At 43.5% G+C, this 12,888-nt stretch overlaps 1 protein-coding gene across 1 annotated transcript in view; it reads left to right on the top strand.

The window, feature by feature from the left end:
• LOC126456638 (serpin B6-like) overlaps positions 1 to 12,888 on the top strand; it is a 221,195-nt gene that overhangs the window by 141,210 nt on the left and 67,097 nt on the right. The window contains exon 5 of the mRNA XM_050092381.1: positions 8,867 to 9,046. Within this exon, the coding sequence (XP_049948338.1) occupies positions 8,867 to 9,046 (180 nt within the window). The remainder of the gene's footprint in view (positions 1 to 8,866; positions 9,047 to 12,888) is intronic.

The raw sequence follows: 12,888 nt of genomic DNA, 5'->3' as shown, positions 1-12,888 counted from the left end.
TTACACGAAAAAACGGTAGCAGCATGCTTGTAAATATATTTATTCGTCTATGTCTTTGTTTATATCCGATATATACTATTCATGAAGAAACTGGTTAAATATTTACTGTGTGTTAGAAAGCACAGAGACATTAGGCTCCTGGCCTAGCTTTTGCTTCTTTTCTCTTGATATATGTTTATTTGTTTATGTATTTAATAATGTGTGTTACAGCGTGTTTATGGTCCATCCGTAGGAATATTTATTTAATTTCAAGTATTTAAATGTAAATCCAGTATTTCGAATATGTTTCATTATGTTTGTGAATGTGCGTTGGCATGAAGACATGGCGCGAGCACCCTAGCCAATCACAGCGCTCGTGAATGGGGAGACTGGATGGAAGCGGGTTTCCGGAAGACACACGAGGTAGTTCTGGGAGTGCGGCAGTCCTGGAGAGTACGGCACACAACACGGGAGGTGCTGGACGTGGACACTACAGCGCGACGGACGCACTGTCGGGGGGAGACTTAGTGCGAAGCGGTTTTGCGCGTGGTCGCGGCATATAGAAATACTTTAGAGTGCCGACTTGTGCACTTGTGAGATTTTAATAGCTTTTACAGTGAAGACGTAGTGTGCGTTTAGAAGTCAATATCTCGCGAGCTGTGTTGTTGTTCATAACTAATTACGTGCTGTAGGGATCTATTGTTTCCCTGTTATTCAACTTATATTTTATTTAATTGCTGGACCATATACACCAATAAGTGTTTTGCAGAAATATACCGCATTCTCAAAAATACTTCTACTATCGTACTCATCATTTAAAGTCGTTAAGATAGTACCTGCAGATTTTATTTAATTGCAACCTTTCATTTATTAATTTATATGCTACTTTCATAATTCCTAATTGCCGAGTGATAGAAACGTTCGACCATTCGATTCATGTGTGTATTCATATCGTATACTGTAGACTCAGCAGTATTTGGCCTGTAGTGCGGCAACTACGTATCCCAGTCCCAAGACAACGAAACCAGCCAAAACTTTTAATATTTAAACGTTGAGTCTGAGGGTGCGTAGTTTTGAAAGCCCGCAACCTGTATGTTCGAACAACACGTGAGAATTAAGGAGATGCTTCTGGAACTCAAATGGGAATCGTTGGAGCGGAGGTAACTTTCTTTTCGAGAAACACTGTTTAGATAATTCAGAGAACCGACATTTGCAGCTGACTGCCAAACGATTCTACTGCCACCGATATATATTGCACGTAAGGACGACGAAGATAAGACACGAGAAATTAGGGCTCATACGGAGGCATACAGGAGTTGCTTTTCTATCACTCTATTTCGAGTGGGACAGGGAAGGAAACGACTGGTAGTGGTACACGGTACCCTTTGCGGAGTATTTATGTAGACATAGATGTAGGTGAATCACCTCGAATTGATACCAAACCAGCAAGGTAGAAGGCCCCAATGGCTAAAGGAACACGTGGTCCCCACTAAACGAAGGTAATTACTGAAATATCCCCCAAAACGCGAAAATGCGATAACTCAATTAATTGACGTCCGGCACTGATCTATTAAACTAATAAGGACAACATATTGAGATCGGTAACGGAGCAGAAGGCTTACAGAACAAAGAACACGTTGGACAACACGAGAACAAATCACGAAATCAAACATGTGAAGGAATACAAAGAAATACCGCACACGCACCGTATTCCGTGGAGCGCCCTCCACACCACCATGTTCCAAAGGAACTAAGCTAACTCCAGTCACTGATAAGATCTTAAACTCAAGCAATGCCCATCATGAACATTTCAAAGCATATTCAGACGAAATAATCGGAACACTAAAGTTAGAATGAAGAACCTCAGTATTCTCAATAACTTAGAACGCATGAAGACCGCGGTTCAAGTTACGAGCTATGTCATCACTGGCAGCAAAAAGCTTACTTAGGAGCTGTGAACAACACTCGGCAACAGCCAGCACCAAGCCTCTCCGCTCAGAGCACCCACACGTGAAACAGAAGCGACCAGAAGGGTAGTTTCCGCCACCAGCTTAACAACCAGATGACTGTCGAACAATAGGCATAGACCTCTTTGTCCAGGTGAGAGATACGAAGTTGGTTATCCCACAGTCTTATGTTAGACTGTTGTTATCCTGTGCTCCCAGGAGACGAAAAGCAACCTACTACCAGACACAAGACAAACCTGCAAAGACACACAAAAGCATCCATTCACTCACAATCTCACACACACAAGGCAAGGTAAACGAAGGACATGTTATATATGGTTCTGGATTACACACGGAATATAAATGGATCACCTAAAGTATCGACATACTGAAGCGAAACACGCATTTGTCAGATAAACATTGCATGTTCATCAATTCCACTGTTCAGTTACAAGAACTATATTGCTGACAAGTTGAGCAGGGAATGAGACGTAAACAGTCCTATGAGGCGACTCTGCAGAGCAGTTTGAAGTATAGAACAACTTTAATTTTCAGTTAATCAGCCTTGCAATCAACTAAATATTTTATTTAATCTTGTTTGACCTTGTTCGGATTTATGTTACCCAGAGTGTAAGCCACAAGTTTTCAAAGTTCTGTGATAAGCAATTAGCAGATACGAACGTCGAAAGACTCTATCTTGAGCAAAAGTAGTTTCAACTGTCCTGGTAATAATTTTATCGTCGTCGAAAATGTTCAGTGATAAAGCCAATCTCTGGCTCAGCTGTCACATTTACATAAATCATAGGTATCCTATTATATTTAAATACCCACAATAATTATAAATCACCACGAATAACATGACTTCGTTTGATATTGCAAACACTTAATCAGTGTATGCTTCTTCGATGATCGCTAGGATAAATACTTTTCACTTCTTTTGGTCTTTAATTCATTTTTGGAACCCAGACTACAACTAGCTTAGAGACAGAAGTGATGACACTTTCTGCAGGTCCTGGCCATCATTTTGCAGGACAATGATCACGCACGTACAGTTCAAGCTGTTACTGATTTGTTTGACTGATGGGGATGCTAAGTGTTATACCACTTACTGCACTCCCCTGACTTAAGCCCTCGTAAGTTCAACTCGATTTCTAAACTGAAGGAAACACTTCGCGGCATTCGCTTCAGAACTGCTACAAATTCGCCGGGCAATAGACCGCGCCGCTCGAAATGTCCACACAACTGGCACTGCTAAGAGTATCCTACGACTTCTAAATGGCTGGCAACGGGTTATACTCAGTGCTGGTGACTACTTTGAAGGTCAGTAAAACTTTGAAACACGTATCTATTTTGTACGAGCTGTAAATAAATAGTTGCCACTATTAAAGTTCCAACCCTCGTATTAGAAGCCCACATCCAAATGGGCTGCCCAAATTTGGCCACGCTGTGGCCAAATCTTAAACTTACTGATGCTGCCTCTTGTGTTTGCGGAAGACGCCACAGCTGATAGGGTTTTACCCGTGAATGTGGTTTCTACTCCTCTGTGAGGTGGGGTACATCGGCCACGTCAACCACATAAGGATTGGAGGGGTGAGTCGCAGCCTGCTGTGACTCACAGGCACATAGCTGCTCTCGCTTCGTGGTCAAGCCCGGCTCATGCCCTTCCCAGATTTTCAATTCCGGTAGCTGAGTGGTCAGCGTGACAGACTGTCAATCCTAAGGGCCCGGGTTCGATTCCCGGCTGGGTCGGAGATTTTCTCCGCTCAGGGACTGGGTGTTGCGTTGTCCTAATGATCATCATTTCATCCCCATCGACGCGCAGGTCGCCGAAGTGGCGTCAAATCGAAAGACCTGCACCAGGCGAACGGTCTACCCGACGGGAGGCCCTAGCCACACGACATTTCCGTTTCCAATTCTCCTACATCTGTCGCCGGTTTACTGTCTCGTCGTCGTTGTTCTCTTTCCTGAGTATCTATAAACTTCGCATTATTAGTTTTCTATTGGTAATGGAGAGTCAGGATGCACCGGTCGGAAGCACACGGTGTCCCTTCCATATGCGGGGCTTCAAACAATAATAATGAAATGAAATGATGTGTTGGTGTGTCACTCAACTACGTACCCTCCGACTCAACGTTGCAATAGTATAAGGTTTGGCTGGTATCGTTGTCTAGGGGCTAGGATACGTAGTTGCCGCATTACAGACCAAATACTGCTGAGTCTACAGTATACGATAAGAACACACACATGATTGGAATGGTCGAAGGTTTCTGTCACTCGGCAATTGCGAATTATGAATGTAACATACAAATTTATAAGTGAAAGATCGCAAGTAAATAACATCTGCAGGTACTATCTTAACGACTTTAAATGATGAGTACGATGGTAGAAGTAGTTTTGAGAATGCGGTATATTTCTGCAAAACACTTATTGGTGTCGATGGTCTAGCAATTAGATAAAATATAAGTTGAATAACAGGGAAACAATAGATTCCCACTGCACGTAATTAGTTATGAACGACAACATAGCTCGCGAGATATTCACTTCTAAACGCGCACTACGTCTTCACTGTAAAAGTCACGGTAATGTCACAAGTGCACAAGGCGGCACTCCGAAGTATTTCTATCTGTCGCGACCACGCGCAAACCGCTGGACACACTCCAAGTCTCTCTCCCCGACTCCGCTTCCGACGCGCCGTTGCGTTCAGCACTTCCCGTGTCCTGTGCCACACTCTCGCGCCACACCGTTCCGAACCACGTCGTGTCCTCTCCGGATACGATGCTCATCCCCAGCCTCCATACGTCTCTCTTTGTAACGAGCGCTGTGATTGGCTAGAGCGCTCCCTCCATGCCTCGAAGCCGACGTGCACTCGCAAAGATATTGAAAGATACCAAATACTGGATTTACATTTAAATAAGTTGAAATTAAGTATTCCTACGGCTGGACCATAAACAGGCTCTAACACGCATTATTAAATACATAAACAATTAAATAAACATATATCAAAAGAAAAGAAGCAAAAGGTAGGCTCCTGGCCTAATGTCTCTGTGCTTTCTAACACGCAGTAAATATTTAACCAATTTCTTCATGAACAGTGTATATCGGATATAAACAAAGGCCGGCCGGAGTGGCCGAGTTGTTCTAGGGGCTACAGTCAGGAACCACGCGACCGCTACGGTCGCAGGTTCGAATCCTGCCTCGGCCATGGATGTGTGTGATGTACTTAGGTTGGTTAGGTTAAGTAGTTCTACGTTTTAGGGGACTGGTGACCTTAGAAGCTAAATCCCATAGTGCTCAGAGGCATTTGAACTATTTTTTTTATAAACAAAGACATAGACGAATAAATATACACTACTGGCCATTAAAATTGCTACACCAAGAAGAAATGCAGATGATAAACGGGTATTCATTGGACAAATGTATTATACTAGAACTGACATGTGATTACATTTTCACGCAATTTCGGTGCATAGATCCTGAGAAATCAGTACCCAGAACAACCACCTCTGGCCGTAATAACGCCCTTGATACACCTGGGCATTGAGTCAAACAGAGCTTGGATGGCGTGTACAGGTACAGCTGCCCATGCAGCTTCAACACGATATCACAGTTCATCAAGAGTAGTGACTGGCGCATTGTGACGAGCCAGTTGCTCGGCCACCATTGACCAGACGTTTTCAATTGGTGAGAGATCTGGAGAATGTGCTGGCCAGGGCAGCAGTTGAATATTTTCTGTATCCAGAAAGGCCCGTACAGGACCTGCAACATGCGGTCGTGCATCATCCTGCTGAAATGTAGGGTTTCGCAGGGATCGAATGAAGGGTAGAGCCACGGGTCGTAACACATCTGAAATGTAACGTCCACTGTTCAAAGTGCCGTCAATGCGAACAGGATGTGACAGAGACGTGTAACCAATGGCACCCAATACCATCACGTTGGGTGATACGCCAGTATGGTGATGACGAATACGCGCTTGCAATGTGCGTTCACCGCGATGTCGCCAAACACTGATGCGACCATCGTGATGCTGTAAACAGAACCTGGATTCATCCGGAAAAATGACGTTTTGCCATTCGTGCACCCAGGTTCGTCGTTGAGCACACCATCGCAGGCACTTCTGCCTGTGATGGAACGTCAAGGGTAACCGCAGCCATGGTCTCCGAGCTGATAGTCCATGCTGCTGCAAACGTTGTCGAACTTTTCGTGCAGATGGTTCTTGTCTTGCAAATGTCGCCATCTGTTGACTCAGGGATCGAGACGTGGCTGCACGATCCGTTACAGCCATGCGGATAAGATGCCTGTCATCTCGACTGCTAGTGATACGAGGCCGTTGGGATTAGCACGGCGTTCCGTATTACTCTCCTGAACAACCGATTCCATATTCTGCTAACAGTCATTGGATCTCGACCAACGCGAGCAGCAATGTCGCGATACGATAAACAGCAATCGTAATAGGCTACAATCCGACATTTATCAAAGTCGGAAACGTGATCTTACGCATTTCTCCTCCTTACACGAGGCATCACTACAACGTTTCACCAGGCAACGCCGTTCAACTGGTGTTTGTGTATGAGAAATCGGTTTGAAATGTTCCTCATGTCAGCACGTTATAGGTGTCGGCACCGGCGCCAACCTTGTGTGAATGCTCTGAAAAGCTAATCATTTGCACATCACAGCATCTTCTTCCTGTCGGTTAAATTTCGCGTCTGTAGTACGTCATCTTCATGGTGTTGCAATTTTAATGGCCAGTAGTGTATTTACAAGCATGTTGCTACAGTTTTTTCGTGTAACTGTGGAGTACTTATGGTCTGACGCCATCGGTGGTGTAGTGTCACCGCCAGACACCACACTCGCTAGGTGGTAGCCTTTAAATCGGCCGCGGTCCGTTATTATACGTCGGTCCCGCGTGTCGCTACTATCAGTGATTGCAGACCGAGCGCCGCCACACGGCAGGTCTAGTCTAGAGAGACTCCGTAGAACTCGCCCCAGTTGTACAGCCGACTTTACTAGCGATGGTTCACTGTCTACATACGCTCTCATTTGCCGAGACGACAGTTTAGCATAGCCTTCAGCTACGTCATTTGCTACGACCTAGCAAGGCGCCATATTCAGTAACTATGAATGTATTCTGAACATATAATATTGTGAATCATGTACCGTCAAGACCGACGTACATCATTAATGGATTAAAGTTAAGTATGAAACTAATTACGTCCGCTTTCTGAATTCTAGTTCCTTGTCATATTCCAGACCTCACGTCAGTACAGTTCTTCCCTCCTCACCTGCGTGAGCTAAAACGCGTGCATTTCGGCCTCCTCTAGCAACACGGTGTTGGCTCTTCTGCCAACAATACAGATAGTAATCGGCCACTTTGACATCCAATAACTCGTGTACTATTCAAGTTACATGCCCATAATTCATACCAATTTAGGTTTACACTATTAGCTTTCTAAAGACATGGTGATCGACAAAAGCGGATAAACCTTTTATATTTTGGAAATTCGTTGCTGGGTGTTACTTGTATAATTTATCGTCAGATACTAATCTTTAAACTAATAAAGACATTGAAAATCTGATTACACCATCATAATCGTCGTGCAAATAATAGTAATGGACATGTTTCTTTTTGAGGTGTCATGATTCATCTGGCTACTATTAATTTCTATACGCACTGCGAAATGTCTGCCATTAAGATTTCACAAAGTCCGCCATCTTTGGCACTCCCGGCGTGTCTACTTCATCAACACAGCGTCAGGATGGAATTCCCAGCCACGTGGCTGGACCAGCCGTTGTGCGGCATCACGTGGTTGCCAAGCTGACGTTCGAGACCACGTGGTTACTGAGCTGACGTTCGGGACCACGTGGCTGCTGCCGGGCCGCGGCTTTGACGAGCGTCCTGTGTGGCCGGCCCAACTCCGAACATCAATATTTCCCGGGCGCCACAACTCGCCCGTTACCTCACTCATACATAACATGTCCCTAATTTCTGTTTAGAGCAACTCACCCACCACCACCCTCTTGCCTCTCTCTCGCCTACCCTTGCTTCTGTCTTGCGGTTTTATTGATCCTCAGTTACAACAAGGCTCATCAGCATTTGTCTGCTTTGTCTTTCTTCTCTGATAACTCGTCCCGACTCGATACATATAAGATGACAGGATTGATGACTTTATAGTTTGGTCCCTTTAATCTCATCAGTCCAGTCCAATACGAAGTCTCACTTCATTATCCTGCTGAAATGTAAGTCCAGGATGGCTTGCAGTCGGGCTATATGGCGGGAGCTTGTCAGGTTGGTATCCCACCATTGTCCTGTGCGTCTCCAGACATGTCTTATCTGGCCATCGGGGCTCAGTTCCAATCGGTACTCATCACTTCGACAGTCAACGAGATTCCAGGCCGAGGACGCGTCTGGAGATGACCTGTTCTGTTGGCTTTCGTAGCAAGCCATCTTGGGCTTTCATTTCAGCAAGATAATGCCCACCCACACACGGCGTGAGTTTCTACTGCTTGTCTTTGTGCTTACCAAACTCTACCTTTGCCAACAAGGTTCGGGCGTAATTTGGCACGGTCTGCATCAGGAGATCTATCCATCATTGCCAACCTGAATAACTGCTAGTTTCAGGGCCAGAGTTGGACCAATGCGTTATTGACTTGTTCAATTTGTTGAGCTCTTTCTCTTGAATAAATTATTAAATTTTTCTGAAATGTGTAATTATTTATTCACGATTTCTGTCCCCTGGTTCGTAGTTTTTTTTCTTAGAGCATATCTGACGAGAGCAATGACAGTTATATCTCCTCTAAAGTATAAAAATTCCTGCTCAGTATTTCGAATTGGTGTAGCGTTTCGTCAAAAGAAAATATCATCAGGAATCATACACAAAGTGTCAAATTAATAAATATGATCGTGTTAAAGAATGTTACTGCATATTTGTATTTGGTTGTTACAGGACTTATCGGCACAGCCAGGGAACATCTTCTTCTCGCCTCTTAGCATACAGATAGCACTCGTGTTGGTGTATCTCGGGGCGAAAGGAAATACAGCATTCGAGATAGCGAGAGGACTACATTTAAGAGATAATAAGCAAGTCATTGGGGCTGCTTTCAGTGAAGTAATGCGACAGCTGAATGTAAGTATAGAAAACAAATTTATAAATAAATCTTTATGATAAGAAGTACAATAGTCCTCTCATTAAAGTAAATCAGACTTAAGATAAGAGTTAGGTTTGAAGAGTTCTTAAAGGCATCTGGTGGCTCTGTAAAACAAATACAGTTCGTTACAATTGAAAGTGAAAATTTAAAATTCAACCATAAAAAGCCATAAAAAGACCAGTTTGCGGCCTGCTTCTGTCAGCCAGTACATTAGTTAAAAAACTTGTTTCTTCAGCGCCTTCATGAAACAGTCAAGATATGTCTAGTGTGGAACAGTAACAGGTGCTTCGGTTGAGTGCTGTCATTATCCCAAAACCTTTGTCTGATTCGTTGAAGTGACGTCTCACTTTGTTTCCTCTTCGACAGCATTTCATGCACCACTGCTGTAACACGGCGGCCTTTCAGGACGGTAAGTAGTATCAGTGAGCGCTGACAACATTGACTTTAACTCTGTTTCTGCCTATTTGCTACAAAAAAGAAAAAAATTCGGAGGAGTGATGGCGGATGCGAGTTGTCAGCTCAGATACTTGCGGTGAGCTGAGGCTTCTTTAGTGAATACAAATTCTTACATTGATCTGTATCTCAAAAATTTGTTTCACAAATGGGTATGAAATCGTTGAGAAATATGTTCATTAAGCTCATTGTAACTTCACCCCAGCCAACACTCTGTTTAAAGATTCCTTCGAAATATTCATTATTCTTGTGACTAATCAGCTTCAGTGTTTCTTTAGTGTGTTTCTGAACTGTACAAGTAGCTAAGTTAAGTGACTGTGCATCGCCATGTGACAAACCGTTTACCGCAGGATTGGCATGAGTCCCTTTAACTACCGCTTGATAGATGAGTTCAGAATTTATAAGGGAACTACTGTCTTAAGCAACTCGGGTAGGGTTAACAGCATCTCTAGATCGCTTTACCCGTTAGATCCCTTCAATACATTAACGTTAAAATCACTTGAAATTAATAATCCGTTCCATAAGTCAAAAAGACTTCAATAATCAGTCAAAGTTTTGAAAGATTGTTTTTGGAGCAATTAGCGTGGAAGGAGATCGCTAAATGAAACACAACTGTTTCTGCTTTATCCCCTCACGTCTGATGCCACCCAGTTGCTTAGAGATTAAGACGAAACAGCTTAATAACAACCTAATGTAACGATATTCTAGTTTTGCGTAACAGAATAACGACTTATAACCAAGCAAGTGTTGAAAAGTGACTTCGTGGAGCGCACGTACCATTCGGACACTTTGTACATGATATAACTTCGACGTGATTGATAACTGAGAAATTTCTCAGAACACAGGTTGTGGTGTGGAGAAAGTTTCAGGACTGTTCGGGATCCTTGTGTATAGGTGGTGAACTGCTTCCATACGTTACAATGATGATGACCGTTTTCCTGAAGACGAAATAAAATGGTACATCATCGACTTTGCAATTACAATCAGAACATGTACGACGACGAATGCTAGCCCTAGCACGCATACTTTCATTCAGTTAAAAATGTCTATACTTATTGGGAAGCGACTGAAGTAACCGTTTGTGATAACGGAAAAATACTAGTTTCCCGCATACATCGCAAATACACAGAGAAAACATGCCTTCCTATTAATTACTGTTCACTGCGGTAGAACAATGGTGACTGAGTAAGTAGAATCGCCTAACGCGAAACAAAACATGCTACGAAACTCACACTTAATCAAGAATCAAAGAAAAATGATTCTCAAATTGCTGCCCTAATAAAACTCAGAAAAAGTACACGCAAACCCAAACAAAAAAAAAAAAAACTAACACAGTCTAATACCTTTCTTCAAAGAAGAGACAAGTTGCATTCTTACCAGATAAGCCAGAAGTAATTGGAAAATAACCCCGCTAGGAATAGCCCCCTCTTCCGTTAGTTGTAAAATGATTCAAATGGCTCTAAGCACTATGGGACTTAACATCTGAGGTCATCAGTCCCCTAGACTTAGAACTACTTAAACGTAATTAACCTAAAGACATCACATACATCAATGCCCGAGGCAGGATTCGAACCTGCGATCGGAGCAGCAGCGCGGTTCCGGACTGAAGCGCCTAGAACCAATCGGTCACAGCGGCCGGCCGTTAGTTGTAGGAGGAGAGACTCAGTAACTTTGAAGTGACCAATAGAAATCTCTCCCTCCCATCCTAAGTTTTTCATTCCTCTCCAAATCTGTCCCCTCCTCTTTCGTGTCTACCTCCACATTACCTCTGTTCAACAAGCTGAGGGGAATGTTTCATATGATTTGAAATGCCCAACCACTGTCTCAGTCAAGGCCTCGTGTTTCTCTGTCCTCCTAATGCACTGTTCCTTTCTCTATCCTGTCTAAAACGACAGTGACTAGAGAAAGGCTGCCTCTGTTTAAAAAGAGAGGGGAGAGGAGAGAGATTATTAGTTTTCAGACTCCCAAACAGTGCTCTCGGCTTTTAAGTTCTGATTCTAATACTGGATCCCCTACCTCATCTTCATCGACTCTGTTTCTTCTTCTGTCACGTCATCAGGTAAGTCCTTTCGCTCATAGAGGCACTCGGTGCACTCTTTCCACCCATCTGCTCTCTCCTCTGCATTTGACAGTGGAATTACCACTGCGCTCTTAACGTTAGCGCCCTTGCTTTTAATTTCACTGAAGGTTGTTTCGACATGTCTGTATACTGACTCAGTCCTTCTGACAATCATGTGTATTTTTCATCACATTTTTCATACAGCCATTTCAGCTTAGCGTACCTGCACGTCCTATTTATTTCATTCTTGAGTGGATTGTAGTCCTGTATTCCAGAATTTCCCTGAACGTTTTTGTTCTTCCTTCTTTCCTCGATCAAGTGGAATATTTCTTCCGTTACCCGTGGTTTCGTCGCAGTTACCTTCTTGGTACCTAAGTTTTTCTTTCTAACGTGTCTCATTGCCTTTGTTAGAGATGTCCATTCCACTTCAACTGAACTGCAAACTGAGCTATTAGTGCAGTATCTATAGCCTCAGAGAACTTCAAGCGTATCTCTTCATTCCTTGGCATTTCCACATCACACTTCTTTGCGTATTGATTCTTCCTGCCCAATCTAGTAAACTTCTGCCTACTTTTTATCATTACTAATTGTGATCTGAGTCTGTATCTGATCCTAGGTACACTTTACAATCTAGTATCCGATTTCGGAATCTCCGCCCAATCAAGAGGCAATCCAACTGCAATCTTCCCGTATCTCCCGACCTTTTCGAAGTATATATCCTTTACTTGTGGTTATTGAACAGAGTGTTCACTGAAATTTATTGCAGAATGTAATTAGTCTTGCTACTCTCTCATTCGTACTACCAAGCCCATATTCTCCCTTACTTTTTCTACCCCTCCCCCTACAGCAGAATCCTAATCCCCCCTGAATATTAGATTTTAATCTCCCATTATGTACTGAATTACCTCTTCAATATCCTCACACACCCTCCCTTCCCCTCCCCTCCCCCTCTCCCTCCCTCTCTCCCTCCCCCTCTCCATCCCCTGCCCCCTATCCCTCCCCCTCCCCCTCTCCATCTTCATCCCCATCCCTCTCCCACTTTCCCTTTCTCCTTCCCCTTCTTGGGTCGTCTGCGTGTGTATGAGAACTATCGTTGTCGATTATGGCTTGCTGTCGATTCTGATAACAGCCATGTTATCACTAAACTGCTCAGTCACTCACTGTTTTTTTCCAGCCTTTGTTTTCTTTCAATTTCATTTCACTGACCCCCATTACATCTAGATTGCGCCTTAGCAGTTCCATTTCCAGATTTTCTAGCTTCCTTATGTGGCGGTAACGGATTAGGGGCATTACAAAATGTAACTGTAT

Source organism: Schistocerca serialis, chromosome 2, assembly GCF_023864345.2.
Source record: "Schistocerca serialis cubense isolate TAMUIC-IGC-003099 chromosome 2, iqSchSeri2.2, whole genome shotgun sequence".
Classification (NCBI taxonomy): domain Eukaryota; kingdom Metazoa; phylum Arthropoda; class Insecta; order Orthoptera; family Acrididae; genus Schistocerca; species Schistocerca serialis.
The sequence above is the reverse complement of the archived record's forward strand: the minus strand, read 5'-3'. Positions and strand labels throughout refer to the sequence as shown.